General features: G+C 36.6%; 1 protein-coding gene across 2 annotated transcripts in view; it reads left to right on the top strand.

The window, feature by feature from the left end:
* The window catches only part of DCN (decorin), a 43,640-nt gene extending 29,308 nt beyond the window's left edge, over positions 1-14,332 (top strand). For both annotated transcript variants that reach the window (XM_043562055.1, XM_043562056.1), the window contains exons 6-8: positions 4,331-4,424; positions 7,822-7,960; positions 13,552-14,332. In XM_043562055.1, coding sequence (XP_043417990.1) covers positions 4,331-4,424; positions 7,822-7,960; positions 13,552-13,746 — 428 coding nt within the window. In that variant the 3' untranslated portion in view covers positions 13,747-14,332. The remainder of the gene's footprint in view (positions 1-4,330; positions 4,425-7,821; positions 7,961-13,551) is intronic.
* The last annotated feature ends 4,069 nt before the right edge of the window (positions 14,333-18,401 follow it).

Raw genomic sequence — 18,401 nt, 5'->3', positions numbered from 1 at the left:
TCTTAGGCAAAGTACCAAACACTGGAGACAGGACAGTGAATAGGGTATACTGCCTGCCTTCATGGACCTTATTACCTACAGCAAAGCCGGAAAATAAATAGCAATCACTACACAGCCATGGGGTTAAGGTCATTGTGCTAAGGGCTACCTGGGAGAGACACATAAGCCATAAAGAAAAGAAATCTAATCACCATAAAGAAATTCCTCTAATTTTCACATTTTACCTGGCCCAGGGTTTTAGTCTTTCAAAAACCCAGCTGTATTCTCCAAGTTTCCCCTCCATCTGGCCCTTTCTCAGCTTAGATATCTTGTTCTTGGACTGGGCACAAAATGTAGGTTCTTGCCCACAGAAAACAATTACCTTTTATTGTGCTTCCACAGAAACGTCAGCTCCTGTGAGTACATATTCCATAGAATGGTTTCTTACTACCCCTTGCTCTCTCCATAGTCTTTTTGCTACAGAAGATGTTTTTATGCCCATAACAGCAACTACTGTTATAGATAGATAGATAGATAATAGATAGATAGATAGATAGATGATAGATGCTCATTTATAGTTTATAAAGCACTTTCATATTGAGCCTCCAACTTGTTGCATGTAACGAGTGTCATTCTTTAAAAAAAATATTTATTTACTTTGAGAAAGAGAGTGCGAGAGTGTAAGACAGAGAGGGAGAGGGGCAGAGAGGATCCCAAGCAGGCTTCACGCTCAATGTGGGGCTCGATGCAGGGTTCATTCCCACGACTGTGAGATCATGACCTGAGTGGAAGTCAGATGCTCAACAGACTGAACCACCCAGGCACATCAGTTTTAGTAATATTTTAATTATTTAATTATATTTTTGTATAGAATATATACACATACATTTTGCCTAAGGCCATAGAGCTATAGAAGGCTAAATAAAAAAACTGGAACCAGTCTTTGATTTTGCTGTCCTTTTTAATGCATCCTCCAAAATATCTTTCAGTGACACATTTCATCACTTAGGGATCTATATTCCTCACATCTTCTCCCTATTCTATGTACTCTCTTCTCACCATTTCTAGCTTACTTTTATTTATTAAACACTTACTATAAAAATTACAGTAACTAAATTTTGTTCAGCCCTTATTTAGTAGCAGGTATTGTGCCAAATGCTTTTTGTGGATTTTTCTATATGAATCTCAAACCATTCCTCTCTAGGAATATTATCATGCCTGCTTAATAAATACGGAAAACCAAAGCTTAACGACATGAAGTAAATTGTGACCAAGGTCTTGGAGTTTGGAGGTGGCCAAGCTGGGACTGTGCTGTGCTGATGTCAGAGCCCATGTGCGTGACCACTGTATTCTGCTGCTTACCTAAGTCCTCTCTCTTATGCATATTTATGCTGATGAAATACATGAGTCTGCCTTTCTTAGGCTGGATTCTTACACCAGAACATCAGCTGCCTCTGGGAGGCTTAATGTCCACATTAATGGTCTACCATCACTGATGGAAACACAAGGCCGTGGAATGAAGTGATGAGTTATGGTTTCTCCACTTAGAAAACAGGAGTGAGAGGTCTGGCTCAGCCACTTAGTCTTTCTGTGACTTTAGGCTAGTTATTGCACATCTCTAAAACCTCAGTTTTACTATCTATGGAGGTATTAGTGACACCTATCTTCTAGTATATTTGTGAGGATAGACACAAATAAGACTTGAATGTGCATGCATAGTATCTGGCCCAAGGTAAGCTCTCATATTTACCTTAAAAATGAAAAGGGAAAGGAACAAAAAAAGTAACTAGAGTATAGGTTCCTTAGCTCAACGCTACGGTGGCAAAGATTAATGGTATTCTTTGCAAATTTGCCTCTCTCTATCTTATTGCAAAGTTTTCTTCCACAAACTTTCTCCTGGCTACCTTAACTTTGGGGAAACTGACATTGCAAAAGGGAAGACACTTAGAACCTTGGTAAGAGTTATGGATGTGATGATAATTGTTGTTCTAGAGACACTACATTTTAATACTATCTTTTCATGGTGATAGGGAAGAAAGGATGTGTATTCAATATGGTTCGTTATAAAGTCACTCATTAATTACATATGGGAGTATTTTAAAAATCCACACTTGTGTATTCTAAAGAGACTTGAATGGTTAGAATCCCTTCTTCCAAGAGTTTGCATGATATTTAGTCATAAGAACTGTGCAATTGTGATTTTGTTACCGGACCCCGGAGACTAGGTTCTTGAGTCTCAGTGTCATAGAAATGAACACTGAACTGAAGGGAAAGAGTGTGGGTGGAGTTTATTGGAGATAACTTGTGTACAAGGGAGCCGACAAGAAAGAGAACTGTTGCTCTCTGAAAGGGTATTGTGCAAGACTTGTAAAGGCATTTTTCCTAGGGGAGAGGGGCTAGGATTTGGGAAGCATTCTTCAATCCCACGGTCATTATCTGCGGTCGTTAGTTTTCAGTGGACAAGAGACAATCCCAGAATGCCTTTCTCTATGGTTGACATTCTTTTAGGGCTCCTGGAAAATAGAAATACTTGTGCAAGCAGGCTTTAAATTGTTACTTCTAATTTTGCCCAGACAACCATTACTCGTAATGACTATTATCTCATTTGTTCGCTTTCCCAGAAGGAGGTATTTGTCTCTAAGTATATGGAAACTTTTAACCTTTGCCTCAGACCAGTGGCTTTATGGGAGTTAAGTCCCTCTTGCTTCTCTCATACTGTCTCAACTTCATTTCATTCAGTTAAGAGCAACTATAGTTCAATTTAACTCCTTTTGACTGTCTGGGAACATTTTACCTTCCCTACTTAGCAGCTAGATAGTCTCCAAATTTGTAACTTTGAGTCTCTGTTTCTTCGTCTATGAACAGGGATTAACAAAAAAAGTTCGTAAACTGAAACAAGTAAATGAGCTAAGTTAGGGAAAGTGCCAGTATCAGTGTTGACCACGTTTCAGACTTGCAGGGACTAGAAATTCCTTCCTTAGCAGCTCCCACACAAAACATAGAGAAACTAGTACTAACGTCAAATCAAATATGGACTAAACTTTTACATTAAATAGACAGTACTGATAGAATTCACTGACACGCAATGACAATTTCATGTCGAACATAACCTGCAGTTTTCCAATTTTGTTCTTTATGGACAGATAACCGACACTCTCTGCTAAGCAGATGTTAGTTCTACATGTAACCAATTTGCTCTTTTCTTTGTGGTTGGTGCTGTTCTTGTAAGTGGAACAATATGCCCTTTAAAAAGCTGTATAAAAACATAATGCATCCTCAGATGGCAGGAGGAAATGAAAATAAAATATTTAAACTTTTATATTAATATTACTAAATTTTTCGAAGTCCTAGCCTTTCAAGAAGCACTATCCAGAGGTTTTGTGGATACTTTGGATCTGAAATTATTTCCCCAGGTGTTCTACATATGGCAGGTCGCTTGATTATAGGCCTCCACATTCCTCTTGTGTAGGGGAACAGTCTTGATTTGAAAGGTTCAAGTAATCGTTAGCTCTTTGGACACATCCGTGTTGCAGAGGAACTTGATGTTGGGTTTGTTTTTGCATTTGATTTATTTAAAAGTTTTTCTTGTTTCTTTTTTTATTTTTGAGAGACAGAGAGAGAGAGAGCATGAGTGGGGGAGGGACAGAGGGAAACACAGAATCCGAAGCAGGCTCCAGGCTCCGAGCTGTCAGCACAGAGCCCAATGTGGGGCTCGAGCCCATGAAACCGTGAGATCATGACCTGAGCTGAAGTCAGACGCTTAAACCTACTGAGCCACCCAGGCGTCCCATGTGTTTGATTTTTAATGCAGAAAAGCTGATTAAGACTGAAGCCAGCACAGTGTATCAGCGTCAATTATTAATAATGCCCATGAATGAGATACTTAGTTAAATTTGCCTATAGGTTTAACTTATACATGATCTCTTTATTATAGCTCAAATGCTATAATAAAGCATATAATAAAGAGTTGTCATCTTGTATCCACGGTAGTGTTAACTTATTAACAGAAGTGTAAGAAACTAATGAGATTCAGGGTTTGACCTCAGTTCTACAATTGTATCCTAAGAATTCCTGAGACAAAAATCTACTATGAGAGAAACCACAGTCCATGTTTTTGTTTAAAATCAAACTACGAGAAAAGGAAAAAGCCCCTGTACTACTTCTAGAAGTGTATATTGTTATGAAAGGGATGAAGAAAAAAGATAAAAATCAAAACCAATGAAAATGATGTAAAGCAAATCCTTTGACACTCTGTCTTTTAGAAAATTGGTGGCCTTTGTCTTCATTAAGTCTTTACATCCCATCATTACGTTTACCTACTAATGTAACATTTTGTATTTCTGTATTCCAGGTCTTCCTCCTTCCCTTACTGAATTACATCTTGAAGGCAACAAAATCTCCAAAGTTGATGCAGCTAGCCTGAAAGGACTGAATAATTTGGCTAAGTAATAATATTCTTTCATAACCTTATGTCTGTAAAATGGCTAGATGTATAGGTGCCCACATGCTCAGAACTAGAAATGCCACGGGCAATTTCTGACCATACCACGTTTTTTGCTGTTGGTCCCAACAATCTCAGACCTCAGCATGCTCAATTATTTCTTTAAAAAGCCATGAAATAGTGTACTTAGCATAACCATGACATATCTCATGTACAATGTACCTGATTAAATCAACATGCTTATTCAGTAGGTTCTAACTTAATTGAATTCAACAGAAGGTTGATTACGTTATAACCCAGTGTTCAGAATTTGAAAATGCCTTAAAATGAAAGCTACCAGGACATGGAAATACTGGGCATCCCACACCATTGTATCTGGATGATTATGATGAGATTCTCATATCTCTATTCTCTGAAGAGTTTAAAATGTCTCTGGACATTTAATGTAGTCTTACAAAAGTCATTGGGTCGTGTGTGTGTGTGTGTGTGTGTGTGTGTTTCTGGGCCTTGTTAACTTTTTTTTTTTCTGATAGATAATCATTAGTTCCTTTCCTGACTTCTAGCCTAACTTTAATCTTTTTACGTTTGCAATCTGGTTAAGTAATAAAAAGAGGAGAAGGCTTGCAAACTATTTGCTTTATCTTCAAAAAACACTGTGCTCTTGAACTGTGTTGCTGAATGTTCTTACGAAGGAGCGTAGTGTTATGCCAAATTGACTCACTTCTCTTTTTTTCTTTATAAATTTTATGGGAGACAAATAAAGTATATCATTTATCCTTGAGAAATAGCTAAGACAAGATGATATATAACACAGCTTTTCCCATTGCTGTGGATATTCCCCAGTGAGCTGGTGGGTGGTGAGAGCTGACGGTGAGCATATGGATGTGACTGTAACACAGTGTATTACCCTAAGTCTCAGATGAGAAGAAATCTAAAGTCATTTTCATTACAGCCTCTAATATAGAAAATATATTTTGAAATAGCATTGTGCATCACTGACCTTTTTTTGTTGATTTGGTCCCTCTAGCTGCAGAAAAATGTAGGAAGATCAGTTGCATTGCCTATTGTATAGAACTGTCTTTAGGACAGCTGTTAGTGGTAGCAGAGGTAGAGATGTACAATAGTCTAATTCCAAATATGGTAAGCCACTAATAATATCTGTGCCTTTTTGGAATAAAAGTTTATTTTATACTGAAAGTGGTATGGAATTTTTTTTTTAACTCCATTCATTAAATTGGAGCAGATTGACCCATTGGCCAAGCAAATTTTTCCAATTCTTGAATTTATCAGACAAATTTCTTTTTGGAATCAAGTCCAGAAAAACATGTCTATGAAACCATCAAATCCTCATGTTGTTTACTCTTCACTGATGTTGGGACATGAGAAGTATTTTGGTATTGAAAATCAAAACTGGGAAAAGAAGGAAAAAAGCAGCCACTGATCTCAGAACGTTGTGGGCCAAATATTCCAATTAGTTATTAGGAACATGTGGGGAGAAATAGTATATGCCTCTCTCCAAAAATATAAGATGGCTTTGGGGCACACTTTCCTTTTTGTTACATATGTATACATATATCATCATCTCCCTTATTTGATGAAATACTCTTCAATGGAAAGAATCATTGGTTTTGAGCCATGTGTCCTCTGCCTTCATAAGGCTAGAATAATATCTTGAACATAACAGGTCCTCAAAAATATTTATTGATTGAACATATAAATAAATCACCATAAAATTGAAGTTTCTTTGAATCAGTTATTAAGAATATTATATTCTAATGTATTAGCCCAAAATTGGATATGGGATTTGGAGTGTTGTAAGAAATAGGAGACCTGACTCTGTGATAGAAGAGATAAGATCAGAAACAAGAAATAAATGTCTAAGACTGGGGAAGCTGGGGTAGTGGGGAAACAACGTGTTCTCTGCCAAGATGCCAGGTTAATAATCAATAGCTAAGATAAATCCACTGTCTTATTAATAGCTTAGAATTAACATACTATAATCTCAGTTATTTCAAATACCAAGTCATGATTAAAACTGAGAGACTTGGGTTACATAAACCAGAATCTAAATCTCAGAAGGGCTCAAAAATCAGAACTAGCTGAAGGCAAGCTGAAACGATCCTACAGAAAGTTTCCAAGCCTATTCCACATCATGTGAAGGAGCCCAATAGACTCCTCCTCTTTCTCTCCCTTTGAGTTTGCTGGTTCTCTTTCATTACCTTGTTGCCTCATCCCAGGTATCTCCTCTCTGCCCTTTAGGATTGACAGCACCCTAGTTTGACAGAGTCATTCATCTTTAGAATGCCAAATACATCAACCTTGTCTCCATGTTAACCTCTTCTGACTTTTGAATCCCATTTACTAGGAAGGGACTGCACGGCTGCAGAACTTTCACTTGTTATGCACTTAATTTTAAAAAAGCAGCCCAAAACTTTGAGTGGTATTGTAGAAGAAATGTTAAAGGGCCAAGAAACAGACATGTAGGTCAGAGGTCAGGGTCAGAAGCCAGGAATGCTGGCACCAGGCAAATTCTGATAGTAGCAGATGATCACTGATAAACTCAAACGAAAGCAAATGCTAATTCTGTTAACCTTCCTGGCAGATATGTTTACTGATTCATTGGAACCTTCTACCTTTTATTTCCAATGAAGAAATGTATATAATAAATATACAATTGTTTGATTTCTAAAGTGACCCAAATGATAATAGTACTCCTTTGAGTATTCTACGGAGTGAATTCATTATATGTATTATACATAGAATCAATTCAGCAGCGACTCATTGATCATAAGAAGTTTTCTGTTAGGACTGGATATGCTGCAAAACAGTCACTTTTCTCTAGGAGAGACCACAAGTACACAGTCCCTTGAATTTTTTAAGAGGGTGCTAACAGGATGCTATAGGAGCATTTACTAGGGGTACCTATCTAGTTTGGTAGGATCAGACGAGTTTCAAAGAGAGTAAGTTGGGGTGCCTGGGTGGTTTAGTCAGTTAAACCCAAGACTCTTGATTTCAGCTCAAGTCATGGTCTTTGGTTCGGAGCCTAAGGTTGGGCTCTGCACCGACAGTGCAGAGCCTGTTTGGGATTATCTCTCTCTCTCTCTCTCTCTCTCTCTCTCTCCCTCCCCTGCTTGCACGCATGTGCTTTTGCTCTCTTTCTCTCAAAATAAATAAACATTTAAAAAAAAAGAGAAAGTGACTCTATGGTGGGAACTTTGGAACAAATGGGCTTTATGTAGGCTCAGCAAGTTTGGAAAAAAGTACTCTAAGCAAAGGGAACAGTAAATGCAAAGACAAAGAACGTCCTTGCTGTTGACTTGATAAATCACACAGCACCTGTGAAGAAAGCATCCATGTGTCCTGAGCAGAGGACATGCATTCATTTCCGCTTCCTTTTGCAGGTTGGGGCTGAGTTTTAACAGCATCTCTGCTATTGACAATGGCACTCTGGCCAACACTCCTCATTTGAGGGAGCTTCACTTGGACAACAATAAGCTTATCAGAGTACCTGGTGGGCTGGCGGAGCACAAATACATCCAGGTAATGCAACACCACTAAACCTGTAAGGGGTCTCTAGGGAGCAAACCCTCCCTACTGGGATGCTAGGAGGCAGGTAGCTCTGCCTGGCAATATTTTTGCAGAAAGATATTTTTCATGTTTCCACATCAGTATTCATTCTGGTTTCCTGAAAAATACAGGCTTGAATTATTATTTTTTTAATAGGACTATTACCTTAACCTTATTATAATGCTATCTTCCAGAATAGAGTATGTTTTAGGAAGCAGGCAAGGTAGTTTCAAGCCATAGATCAGTGTAACAAAAACATATTGGTTGAAGAAGATGAGATCATTTGTGATGAATAGATATGGAATAAAAGAGAAGTTTTAAATTTTAGCTTTAGCAGATGCAAGCTGGTCAAAAGGAATGTTCTGTGACTGAGTTAACTTCATGTCAGTTATCAAGCTATATATAGTACATGCATAAGGATAAGAAGATATGGTCCAATGGCCCATGGTGATAATAGAGCTTTGTAGTATGTAAACCTATAAATGTAAGGCATGCTCATCAGTTTAAATAGTGATAATTTTTTTTCACATATAACAAAATAATATTTCCACTGTTACTCAGGAAATTGCACAAATATGTTATTCAAATTTTATATTCAGAAGTTAATGTGGTTATTCATAGATTTTATGTATTGGCTTATTTTATCTAATTTTTCAGCTTCAATAAAGGTCAGATTTAAATTGCTTCTGTCAGATATTTACCTAGGTACTTAGTTGAACCATGATGATTCAGAAATTATATCTTGATATTGATGCTCTATTATAGATAAAACCTTTTTATAAAGTTGCCATTTTGGTAATCTAGTATCTCAACTTTTTTGCTTGTGGTTCAAGATAGGTTTATCCCTTACTCTGCCGTCAGTTCTGTCAAAATGTGATGGACGTCTTTTTTTTTTATTGGTTTGTGACAAAAACTCCAAGCAAAATAGCTATAAGGATTCACGTTAGCTAGATTTCAATAAAGTATCTGAATTATAAGTACAAAGATGACACTTGAAAACACTGTATTTCACGCGGATTCTTTTTTAGTGGGTCTTTGGTGGTGATAGGACAATGAGTAAGCAGATCTGAAGGCACAAGCAAAAGCAAGACACTCAAGTAATAGCTACCATTGTTACTATTAAGATTTCTGTTGGTGGTGGGCATTTTTGGGGGGCTTCGGGGATTGGTTTGTTTTCATTTTTATATCCCAGAATAATCCGTTTTCTCTTCTTGATTGCCATTTTTCAAATTTCAGTCTGGACATATTATTGAGTTCATAAAATAAGTTTGATGAGTTAATTAACATGTATGGGATAAGAAAGGATAGGATAGGATGCATGGAAAGAAAATACCACTGTAATGGTAAGGATTTCGTAAAAATGTTGTTTAAATGCATAGTTGCATATATACTAAACCTTAGTGTATAATGTGTTCTTATTGTGAGTCACAGAGAAAAATTTATAAAACATGCTATTTTGAAATCTTTGTTGAATGTCAGCAAATCTCATGGGCATTCACACAGGGTCTCACGTTCAGAAGGGTCTCATTCTTGGTTTTTCATCTCTAATTGGCTATCCGTGCACCCATTTCACATCCCTTCTTATAGGCTCTTCGAGATTTCACCCATATCACTGCCTTTTTCATAAGCATATAACTCAGTTATTTTTAGCGAAATTATATAGTTGTTCAACCGTCACCACAATCCAGTTCTAGCACTTATGTTACCCCCAAATATTCCTCATATCCATTTCTGGTCAATTTTCAATCTCATCCCCTTTCACAGGAAATCATTAATCTACTTTATACCTCTGTGGATTTGCCTTTCCTGGACATTTCATATAAATAGAATGACTTATTGTAATGATTTTAGGTCACCCATAACAACATGTATCAGTAATTCTTCCATTTTTATCAGTGAATAACATTCCATTGTATGGATATACCACATTTTGCTTGCTAGCACTATGCTTTTTGATTACTATAGCCTTTGGTTGTGTTTTGAAGTTGGGAGTGAAGGTCTTCTAACATTGTTCTTATTTTTCAAAAATAAGAACTATTCTTGTTTCTTTGCGTTTTCATATAAATTTTAGAATCAGCTTTTTTAAAAAAAAATTTTTTTTTCAACGTTCATTTATTTTTGGGACAGAGAGAGACAGAGCATGAACGGGGGAGGGGCAGAGACAGAGGGAGACACAGAATCGGAAACAGGCTCCAGGCTCTGAGCCATCAGGCCAGAGCCCGACGCGGGGCTTGAACTCACGGACCGCGAGATCGTGACCTGGCTGAAGTTGGACACTTAACCGACTGCGCCACCCAGGCGCCCCTAGAATCAGCTTTTAATTTTTGCAAAAATAACCTGCAAAATAGGGATTGTGTTGAATCTATAGATCAATTAGGGGTGAATTGTCATCTGAACAATATTGAGTCCTCTAATTCATAAACATGGAATATCTCTCTATTTCATATTATTTAACTTCTCACAGAAATGTTTTGTCATTTTTAGTATACATGTCTCACAATTATCTTACTAAGTTTATTGTCATTTTCTTTATTATTTTTGATGCTGTTGTGAATGGTTACCTTAATTTCATTTTTGCATTTTTTTTTGCTAGTACAGTAAAACCTTGGTTTGTGAGTATAATTCATTCCAGAATCATGCTTGTAATCCAGATTAATCAAAGTTAATTTCAAGAACAATTGGCTCAGTTGTGACCATGTGACATTTGTCATCACATACTACTCGTATTGCGAGACATCATGGCTCATTTATCAAGTTAAAATGTATTAGAAGCATTTGCTAATCTTGCAGAACACTCGCAAAGCAAGTTACTTGCAATCCAAGGTTTTACTGTATATGTAAATATAATTCATTTTTGTTTATTGATCTTCTATCCAGGTACTGTGCTGAAATTTTTTTCGTTGCAGAAGTCTTTGTGCACGTCTTTGGATATTCTGTATTTGGGATCATGTCATTTGTAAATAAATACAGTTTTAGTTATTCTTTTCCTATCTGAATTATTTTCATTTATTTTTCTTGCTTCATTGTACTGGCTAGAATCTCCAGTACAATATTGAATAGAAGTGATGAAATTAGACATCTTTGGCTTGTTTTCTATTTTAAGAGAGGGTGGACATTCAAGTTTTTACCATTCAGTGTGATGTTAGCTACAGGTCTTTTGTAGATGCTCTTTGTCAAGTTAAGAAGATACTTTTATTAGTTTATTGAAAGTTTTTGTAGTGAATTTTTCAGATGCTTTTTCTGTGTCTGTTGAGATGATCACGTGGTTTTGGTTGTTTATTCTTTTAATAGAGTAAATTAAATTAATTAATTTCCAGTTAAAGCAATTTTACATCCCTGAGATAAATTATGCTTCATCTTGGTCATGGTGTATAATCTTTTTATATTTTGTGAGATACAGTTTCCTAATATTTTGTTAAAGTTCTTTATCTATGCTAATATGAAATATTTGCAGGTAGGTTGTGTGTGTGTGTGTGTGTGTGTGTGTGATGATGATGATGATGAACATGATTTTTGCCTGGTTTTAATAATAGAAATAATGACCTTATAAAATGAGTTGAGAATCTAATTTTCTTTTTTACACAGACTAATACTTGGTTTATGTCTTGACATTTTCTTCTCTCACCTTCAGTATTAGCCCTAAATTCTAACCCAACATGTGCCCCCTTTATTGCTAGTCACTGCCAGGAAATAGAGAATGGCAAATGAGAAGAAATTTTCAAAGTTTGAAAGTTATGAAAAAATACTTATAGCTATTGTTTGGCTTTAATATCACTTGTTTCTGTTTTTATTGTCTTCCTTCTAAAACCTTTCTTAAACAAGGCCTTTTTCACCTGCATATAAGTAGGAGTGTTCTGGGTTAATTATTTTAAGGAAGCATCTCATAGGCTTTATAACACACTTTAGAAACTGTCATGTTACTATTATATTTTAATTTAGGTTGTATGATAAGTCACTTCTCACTCTTCAGAAATCACATCTACATGAAAACCCATTTCTAAAGCCCTTTCATAAGTCTAATATTTAATATCCTTGAGAAAAATTTAGGAACAAGTTACCATTATCTTAAACATAATCATAAAATACATTTCAGAAAAAATTCTAATGAACTATAGAATTCTATTCATAAGATAGAATTTGTAACATGGAATAAATTTTTATTAAAAATTTCTAGGTCTGGGGTGTCTGGGTGGCTCAGTCATTTGAGTGTCTGACTCTTGATTTGGGCTTAGATCATGATCTCGCAGTTCATGAATTTGAGCCCCACATCAGGCTTGGTGCTGACAGTGTGGAGCCTGCTTGGGATTCTCTTTCTCCCTGTCTCTCCGCCCCTTCCCTGCATGCTCTCTGTATCTCTCTCAAAATAAATAAATAAACTTAAAAAACACTTTCTAGGTCTATTCATTCCAAATGCTATGGCACTCAAGTGTTTCTTAGACTTTGTGATTATTTTGATTCAAATACTATGCACACTCTTCTTGTTCATTATATATTACTTCCTCATTCTGCATAATCTTGTTCAAAGGTCCCTCATTTTATCTTTGCCTTGAAAACAGCCCATGTAGACACAATTTATGAAATAACATAAATTTATTCATGTATTCATTTAATGTATATTTATTGGACACCTACTGTGTTTAATAGACACTGAAGATACAGTCATGAACAAAACAAAACAAGTTTCCTTCCTCATGGAGCGTTTATTCTAGAGAAGGAAAACAGGTGAAACAAACAAACAAATATATAATATGCTGTATAGTGATAATTACTGTGAAGATTTAAAGTAGTGTGACTGGGATGGAGAATGAATGGCAGCATTGGATAGTCAGGGAAGACATCTCTGGTAAGGAGAAGTTACATAAACTACGTGAAAGAGTAAGCCTTGTAGATATCGTGGAGAAGATAAGGCCAGGTAGAGGAAACAATGTGTGCCAACCTAAGGAAGGACCTTGATCTTTGTAATAGAGGAAAAGCAGGTAGGCCAGTTAGATTGAATAGTGAGGGGAGATGAGGTCAGAGCAGAAGGATGGCAGACCATGTTGGATTTGTGGGTCATTGTGAGAACTTTGGACTTTATTCTGCATGAGATGGGAAGCCATTGGAGTGTTGAAGCAAAGAATATATAACTTGGCTCAATTTTTAAAATAATTGTTCTATGGGCTAACTTACAGGGTTACAGAAAATAAAAAAGAAAAAGGAAGGAAGGAGGGAGGGAGGGGAAGAAGGAAGGAAGGAAGGAGAGAAGAAAGGAAGGAAGGGAAACTGACTTCAGAGCAAAAGAGGAAGCAGGAAAGACAACAATAAAGGCAGCTTGAATCATCCAGGAGGAGATAATGGCAGTTTTGGACAATGTTGTAGAAGTCGATGTGGGGATACGGACTGGGTTCTGGGTACATTTTGAAGATCAAGCTAGCAGCATTTGTTGATGGTTGGGCAGAAAGTGTAAGAGAAAGGATGGGTCTAGGATAAAGAGTAAATAATAAAAGAAAAAGAATAAGGTATTTGCATGAATGGCTTAGTATATTTAGAGGAAAATAATCATTCTCCATTATTTCATTTTGCAGGTTGTCTACCTTCATAACAACAATATCTCTGCAGTCGGGTCTAACGACTTCTGCCCACCTGGATACAACACCAAAAAGGCTTCTTATTCAGGTGTGAGCCTTTTCAGCAACCCAGTCCAGTACTGGGAGATCCAACCATCCACCTTCCGATGTGTCTATGTGCGTTCCGCCATCCAGCTTGGAAATTATAAATAACTCCCAAGAAAGCCCTCATTTTCATAACCTGGCAAAATCCCATTAATATCGTTGCTCAAAAAAAAAAAAAAAAAAAAAAAAGAAAGCTAGATACTGAAAACCTAACTGCAATGTGGATCTTTTCCCCACATGATTTATAATGCATATAAAGCCAAATATGCAGTTTAAATAATTGCCTACAATAAAAAAAATAATTTGCCTGCCATTTTCAGAATTCTTTTTTGAAGCTTTCTGTTGATGTTAACTGAGTTATTGCAGATATTCTTATTTCCCTAAACGTAAAATTTGGAGTAAATGTGTATATATATATATATATATATATACACACACATGTCAACAATTTAGTAAATCTTTTCTTGTCTAATTTTCAGAAGGAATCAAATAAAAAATGTTGATCTTCTGTAACTCATAGGGTCTTAGATTCTTTGACATAACGTTGAACTTCAAATTCTATCTAGCTCTGTATTAAACCCCATTATTACTGGTAAAGCCTCATTTGAATATGTAAATTCAATACAGGCTATGTAAAATTTTTGCTAATGTCGTCATTTTGAAACAAATAAATTTACAAATACATTCAAACTTACTATTGTATAGAAGTGTAATTGTAATCTTCCCTAAACTCAATTTTCTGAAGAGAGCAGACATTGTGTTCTTGGCAAAAATAGCACATCTTTTCAAGTTCTCAGATATTTCGTCTCCTCCTGTTTTTTGACCCTTGTGTATCACAACTTACATTACCTATATTCAGTGCTGAGCTGATAAAGCGCAAAGCTGATTTTTCCTGATTGGTCTAGAAAGCTGGTATTTTCAGTTACTAAGATACTAAACAGGTTTAAAACATCATGTGTATAACCAGGGCGCTCGCTTGAATATTTCTATAATTACTCGATTAATATTCTAATATGGTAAATATTAGAAACATTTCTTGCTTTTAGTTAAATCTTCAAATTTAGATTTATTTTCTGCAGGGTTTATAAAGACCTATCAAAGCAGACCACTCAGCAAGCCTGGGGTAATAGGCTGACTTACAAAAAGTAGAGATTTATCATAAACTACATTTATGCTCTCCACATCCAATAAGCAAATATGTGAGAAGAGTTGTTTTTTTTCTACAATGTTGCATCTTTTGTGTTTGCAAATCCTGACAACCAAATCCAAACTGGTTTAAACCGCAAAGGAAAACTCAAACCGTCCTGCCATTGGAGGAGCCCGTAGGTACAATTTGATCAGAGTTCCAGCCAAGTTTCTCTGCATCTCTTTCAACTTTGTCTTTCTTCATTACCTTTTCAGGCTGGCTTCCTTATGGTCAAAAAAATGAGTCTCCCTCATTATTTACCACTCAGAACACAAAAGCTTATCAACACAAAATTTCCAGGAGAAGTCATGAGATTCCCTCTCATTATTACATAGCAACTTCACAGCCTTACAGAGTATACATGAGTCAATACTAATGTTATTCCCATTTTGTAGAAAAGTCAAATACTGGTAAATACGTGGCAACAGAGTGTTCTCTTTTGATCTTTGTGTAAATCAGCGCCTGACAGAAAACGGAATTTACCTCTGAGAGTTCCAATGAAGGGACTATTATACAGTTTGCACAGAGTTCACTGCACCAAGCAAAGGACGACAAGGCACCAAAAGATGGCAGTTGGTGAAAAGCCATTGTTACCCCAATGGCTACATGGACAGGGGAAGAACTGAGTTTCTGGATCCAAGCAAGAGAACAGCTTTGGAGAATTTCTGTGCCCAGGGAGCTATGTTTCTGGAAGGTTGTCACATCTGCCAGAGGTGAGGTCCTGAAACAGGGTCTCTTTCCTCACCTTTTATGTCAGATCCTCCCACTGATTAAGCCTAAATGAAAGACAACCGTCAAGAAAGCTAGAAAGATGAAAGCTCTTCTTGGGGCAAGACGGAGATGGGAGAAAAATAGATCTGGTCAGGGCACTTGGAGAACAACTAATTAGCCCAGGCACTATAATTTTATCTGTAGGATTATTACACAAAATTCACCAGCTACAGAGAAACATTATATTCCCCTCCTATGTCATCCCAGGTGCCTTTTCTGAAACCCAATTATTTTTAGACTTTTCTGCATTGATCGGAGTTGCTAACAAAACAATATTTGATGAAACTTTGTCAAGTGATTAACTGAATCTGGTTTTCCATTAGGAAACACGGGCTATTTTTATAATGGCTTTGACTAAAGCAGCGTTTACTTCTTTAAAGAAATACGGCCAGTGTTAAAAATCAAAGTGCAAACATAAAATTTACACCGTCAATATTAATGGACGGTCAATTATATAGTATGCATAAATTTGGCAGGAAATAAAAATAATATTTGGATAATCCTGAGAACCAGAGCTTACAGATCTAAGCTCTAGCAAAGTCCTATTCTCCATTACAGCAGTCACCACCTGAAAAGCACAGTGCTTTGGGTGAGCTATTTAATCACATGCTCGTCTTTCATGAAGTAATCATGTTAGTGATATTTATTTACAGTGTGGCATCAGGCAATAGCTAGGAGAGGCTATTTATTGATTTGGCTTACTCCATTCATTCATACATTCATCCATTCAATAAACTTTTTTTTTTTTTTGTAAATATAAGTCCTGGTAGAAAGATAACAACCACAACATACATTTATTTCTGGAGTTTATTCCGTGCATACAAAGCTTCTGTGCTAGGCTCTTTCTGGTCCACATCTGCTTATCACAAAACTCCCATAAGAATGTACTGTTCCTATTTCACAGATGATGAAATTTAGAAAGAGTAAGTGCAGAGTCAGAATTATAACCGCAATGTGTGCTGAGCCAGTTAGGATCGGCCTCCGCTTTTGCAATAGTTTCTACAACTCAAAGCATGTCGAGGCCAAAGGGGGTAGTCGTGAAAACTGAGAAGATAATCTATTCATGGCTCTTAGCAGTCCCTCTGCATTGTGGCAACAGGTGAGTGTCCTGAGGCTCAGGTGCCATAGAGATAAAAACTATCCTTTATTCAACTCTATGTCTTAATTGGACATACAGTATCTCATTTAATACTTACATTAGCCCTGGGGACTACGTGTGGTTATTTAATACCTTTTTAAATCAGCAAATGAAGCCCCAGAGAAGTCAAATAATTTCCGCATGGATACACAGCTTGTAAGAAAAGGCAAACATTTCATTCCTTCAATGTGTTGCCTCCTGCTACTTTAGAAAAGAATGAGTTTGTGTCCAACCATGAACAATCACTCCACACCCACAGCATCTTTTATCTTTGCCCTCTTATGCAGGGCTATAAGATAATGGGTCATCCCACCAACGTGATTTGTTACATTTCAAAAAGGACACATTTGTTTGCAAAAAAAAAAAAAAATGAAACTACAACACTGTTCACCCTTGAAAATGTTCTGTATCAGCACTGTCCAATATGGTACCTATTACCATAGGTAATAGAAAGGTGATAAAGAACTGATTTTTAAATTTTGTGTAATTGTAGTTAAAGTTAGTAGCCGTATGTCGCTTAGTGACATCATATTGGATGTCACATTTGAAATACTCCTAACGAGTTTAATTATGATTTTCATGGTATGATGTGTATTTCTGGTCATGCAAAAATATTTACTAGGCCTGTGTCTAACTGGAGAGGTAAGAATGAAGAAGATGCCATCCTTGACTTTAAGGGGATCATAGTTTAACAAAGACACAATCGTGTAACCAAATAATAGAAATACAGAGGAATAAATTTTATCATTGGAAATAGTGGTATACCTCATTTTACTGTGCTTTACTGTCCTGCACTTTGCAGATATTGTGGTTTTTGAAAATGGCAGGTTTGGGGCACCTGGTTGGCTCAGTCGCTTGAGGGTCCGATTTTGGCCCAGGTCATGATCTCGCGGTTTGTGAGTTCCAACCCCCCCTGTTGGGCTCTGTGCTGACAGCTCAGAGCCTGGAGCCCGCTTCAGATTCTGTGTCTCCCTCTCTCTCTCTGCCCCTCCCCTGCTCATGCTCTGTCTTTCTCTCTCTCTCAAAAATAAATAAGCATTTAAAAAAATTTAGAAATTAAAGTAAATTAAATAAATAAATAAATAAATAAGGCAGGTTTGTGGCAATCTTCCATAATCCTCCATGGAGCCAGTTTATAGACATGTGCTCATTTTGTGTCTCTGTCACATTTTAGTAATTCCTGCAATATTTCAAGTTTTTTCTTTATTATTGTATTTGTCATGGTGATCGTTTACCAGTGATTATGACTCACTGAAAGCTCAGACGATGGTTAGTATTTTTTAGCTATAAAGAATTTTTAATTAAGGTATGTACATTATTTAGACATAATGCTATTGCACACTTAATAGACTACAGTATATTGTACATATAACTTTTATATGCACTGGAAACTAAAAAATACATTTGACTCAATTTATAGGGATATTCACTCTACTGCAATGGTCTTTACCTTCTTCTGAAACCGATGTAGTAGTTTATATTTACCTTCAATGTATACAGGGGTCAAGGTGATATCAGAGGAAGCCACTCTTTTCCTTTTTTCCAGTCTTGCTGGCCCGCAAAACATCGATCTCCCAGAACGTTCAACAGGAGGGAGGAAAGGCTTTATCTTCCTTCTCTCTTACACCTCCCGAGAGATCTCATTCTCATGACAGTGAAAAGGGAGTT

This window comes from Prionailurus bengalensis, chromosome B4, assembly GCF_016509475.1.
Source record: "Prionailurus bengalensis isolate Pbe53 chromosome B4, Fcat_Pben_1.1_paternal_pri, whole genome shotgun sequence".
Classification (NCBI taxonomy): Eukaryota; Metazoa; Chordata; class Mammalia; order Carnivora; family Felidae; genus Prionailurus; species Prionailurus bengalensis.
This window is presented reverse-complemented; position numbering and strand designations above follow the sequence as displayed.